Source organism: Oncorhynchus masou, unplaced genomic scaffold (assembly GCF_036934945.1).
Source record: "Oncorhynchus masou masou isolate Uvic2021 unplaced genomic scaffold, UVic_Omas_1.1 unplaced_scaffold_2551, whole genome shotgun sequence".
NCBI classification, from domain to species: Eukaryota; Metazoa; Chordata; class Actinopteri; order Salmoniformes; family Salmonidae; genus Oncorhynchus; species Oncorhynchus masou.
In genome coordinates, this window is record NW_027008999.1 from 8,140 (window position 1) to 11,904 (window position 3,765).

The 3,765-nt window shown below is 44.8% G+C and overlaps 1 protein-coding gene across 3 annotated transcripts; it reads right to left on the reverse strand.

Annotated features, from left to right (window-relative positions):
• Positions 1–996: 996 nt before the first annotated feature.
• Positions 997–3,171, reverse strand: LOC135533644 (uncharacterized). 3 transcript variants are annotated; one of them, XM_064960938.1, is made up of 9 exons: positions 3,016–3,170; positions 2,655–2,725; positions 2,391–2,567; positions 2,239–2,300; positions 2,070–2,156; positions 1,941–1,982; positions 1,699–1,872; positions 1,584–1,619; positions 999–1,486 (listed from the first exon to the last, which is right to left on the reverse strand). In XM_064960938.1, the coding sequence occupies exons 1-8, from the start codon at positions 3,123–3,125 to the stop codon at positions 1,584–1,586; spliced, it is 759 nt and encodes a 252-aa protein (XP_064817010.1). In that variant the 5' UTR covers positions 3,126–3,170; the 3' UTR covers positions 999–1,486. The 3 variants fall into 3 exon arrangements, with proteins under 3 accessions (XP_064817012.1, XP_064817011.1, XP_064817010.1); XM_064960940.1 differs by having other exon boundaries at positions 997–1,619; positions 2,655–3,171; XM_064960939.1 differs by lacking the exon at positions 1,941–1,982 and having other exon boundaries at positions 997–1,619.
• Positions 3,172–3,765: the final 594 nt, after the last annotated feature.

Consider the following 3,765-nt stretch of genomic DNA (forward strand, 5'->3'; position numbering starts at 1 on the left):
AAAAAACGAACCCAAAAAAACCCAAATTCCTCTGCCACCGCAGGACATATTTAACCAAAATTGAAAGCACACATACGAACTAAAATAATTCAACACATATTGGTCCCTCAGCAGCCGACCACTGTCGTCATCAGGGAAGATTGCCGGATTGTCCCAGTCCATGGCTGGTGGCACTCTGGGGGCCCTCTCCTTCCTCAGGCAGGCCACATTGTGGAGGACAGCACAAGCCACAGTAATATCACATGCCCTAACAGGGCTGACCCTTAATTTGTGAAGGCAGTGAAAGCGTGCCTTCAGGAGGCCAAAGGTCATTTCAACTCTGGCCCTGGTTTGGCATGGGCATGGTTGTAGGCCTGCTGTGCTTCCTGGGGGTCTGTGAAAGGTGTCAGGAGAAAAGGCTGGCAGCCATACCCCCTGTCTCCCAGCAACACACCAGAGAATTCACCTGTCAACACAAAATCTCATCATTACTACCTCATAAACACAGTGATATTCTTGACACAGCCATGATGGTTATAAATAGGGGTTGTCTGGCTTACCTTGTGATAGGCACTGATAGATTTCAGAGGCCCGAAAGATTCTGGAGTCATGGACTGAGCCAGGCCATTTTGCCACAACATTGCTGATCACACAGTCAGCATTGCAGACCATCTGAAATCATAAGATGAGGAATATTACACCAATCAATGCACATCACTGGCAATGCAGAGTGTTCGTCAATGGACAATATCAAAAAGTTATGTTCACCTGAACATTAATGCTGTGAAAGGATTTCCTATTCACAAAATCGGCCTCATGGGCACCTGAGGGGGCTTTTATCCTTATGTGTGTGCAGTCCACTGCACCAATGACATTGGGGAAACCTGTCACACAAAGTAATGAGTATCCTACTATGTGTTAACAGTTGTCCTGTAATTTGTAGATCCTCTTACCTGCAATCCTATAGAACTCCTCTTTGATGTCACAGAGTCTTCTGTGGCCAGGGAAGGAGATGAAGACATCTGCTAATGCTTTGATAGCCAGACACACACTCCTTATTGTGCGGCAAATTGTGGCCTTGTTCAGCTGTTCTGCATCCCCCACTGAGTACAGGAAGGCTCCACTAGCAAAAAGCGCAAGGCCACACAAACCATTTGCTCCACACTCAGTGCATGGCTCCGTGCAGTGCGGTGCTTAATCCTGGGACCCAGTAGTCTGCATAGATACCTGATGCCATCTGCAGAAAACCTGTATCTTTCATATAGATGGTCATCAGGGAAGGCCAGTGGGTCCAACCGGTCCCTGAAGACCCTTTCTCGTCTGAAGGCTCTCCTCAGCACAAGTGCTTCTTCATCCACCACATCTCGCACGAATGGGCATGCCATTGTCAGAGCAGAAAGGAACACACAATTTTGGGCCTTCATATAGGCTAGTGGCCACACTTGGTGCTGGGGGGGTGGGCAAAAGAGGGTGATGGCTTTTAACGATGACTTGGTTGTACTGATTGCTGGGAAAATAAAAAAACCTTAGAAAGATGCCACCGTCCTGTGTGCTCACAATAAGAGCTCATATGTCATGGCTCACTTGACTTTACGAGAATATACCTAATTTTTATTTTGAGCTGTGTCATCTTCTTGGAGCTGGGGGAGGAAAGAAAAATAATGATTAATACATTTGTGTTACAGTTAGCATACAGTGTACATTGAAGGCATATCTCACCTCCCTCTCAAGTTTTTTTATTTCAAGGTCCAGTTTCCTAATTGTCCTCTTTTTTATTTCGGACTCCAGTGCAAGATTTTCCATCTTTTTCTTCTTGTACTGAATGTCTATGTCTGCCAGTTCTATTTGGCGCCGGAGGTGGTTGCCATACAACTTTCTGATAGCTTGTGAGCTCTGTGAACACAATACAATTAGCGCAGCTGGATTTTGGCAGGATGTGGTGTCCTTTTATTAATACGCACTATGTTGCCAGGCTGGTTTTCCCACTGTATAGCATCTGGGTCCTGTAAAATAAATTAGATTTTTTGATTTTGATGAGGACTCCTCACCATTGTAGAGTAAATAGTACTTTCACAGTCTTAACATGATACCTCATGCCTTCTGGAATCCAGAGAGATGGTCTCCTCCTCATCATCGTCTCCATCATGTGCTGTTGCTGCTGCACTGGGGCCTTCACCCTATCACATTTAATCGGATTCATATTGAAGCTAGTAGACAAGACATGCCAGGCCTACAGTATGCCTTTGATGGAGTACTCACTGGATCAGCATCGTCTGGTGCTTGTGCTGGTGGCTCTAACAGGAACACAGTGCTGCCAGACACTGCAAGGCAATAGGTAAACCAAAGTCAGACAGTCCAAATTGATTCAATATGAATGTGGTTGTATCCCATGTAGAGATGGAAGGACATACCTTGAATGAAGCGGGTGGCATCTTGGGAGGAACCTATGCTCGTCTCTTTCCCCCCAGGGATCCCCTCTAAGACGGGCCTGCCTTTATTTAGCTCCAAGGCCATGTCCTCTGCTGGGGTAAGGTCAGCCTTTGGTGACCCACCACCCGTGCCTTGTCGGTGGGTATTCTTTTTCACTGCTAAAACAGTACAGACAATGTGTGAGCAGGCACCTTCTGGGTACAATATATGCTTGTCCTTTGTTAAATATTAGTCAGGGACCATACCATTCTGCAGAATGTTCTTGTATTTGATTTTGACCAGCTGCCATGTCCGTTTTGGCCCGTTCATGTTTAATCTACACACACACACACACACACACACACACACACACACACACACTGCAAAAAATTACTTGGTATTTTTGTCTTGTTTTCAGTAAAAATATCAAAAAATTTATCATAGCTTTATACAGTGTGATGGAGTTACTTTACACAATTTCACTCATATCTGCAGTGCATTTCAATTAAAAATTTAACCGTTTCATAATTACAGTACAACTGCATTTTTGGAGATGTGAATTAAATATTTGAATTGTAATTGTGATGTTTCAGCGGAGCGGTGAGTGTGTAATTGTGCACTACTTACGCATTCAGGCGGTCTGCAATACTTTGCCACGCTTTTTCTCTTTGCTTTATCACTGTGGCGGTGTTGCCTTTCTTCTTAATTATATCTTTTACCTCCTCGTATGCCTCCATGAGGATTTGTGCTTCCGACGGGGAAAAGTACGCGGCTCTAGTTGCCATGGTAAATCAGTTAATCTGTGATCTGTGGCGGGGTCTATTTGAGTGAGCCGTGAGCGCGCACCTATCCAGGATTGGTTTCACCTGGCTTAATGAATCCGTGTCTGCTCATCCTGGCTTGGTCTTTGTGCAACCAATTAAGCCTGGACGCACATGTTTTGGCTTCATTGAGCTCAGCTGAGTCATTTATCCCGGATGTCTTAATTCTACTTTTGTGCAACAGGCCCCTGGGTGTGACATGGGGTTATTATGTATTGTATTTTTCGTTTTGGGGTTTGTAGTGTTTGGGATTGTAGTTGATTAGGGGTGTGTGTGTGGTTAATTAGGTTGGCTGCCTGAGGCGGTTCTCAATCGGAGTCAGGTGCTTCTCGTTGTCGCTGATTGGGAACGGTATTTAGGTAGCCTGATTTCGCTTTGCATTTCGTGGGTGATTGTCCCTGTCTCTGTGTAGGTTGCACCAGTCAGGCTGTATTAGGTTTCGTTCTGTTAGTTGTTTTTTTGTATTTATTTAGTTATTCGTGTTATTTCGTTCGTTTTGTCTTCTTTAAATAAACATGAGTAACTTACACACTGCATTTCGGTCCGGCTCTCCTTC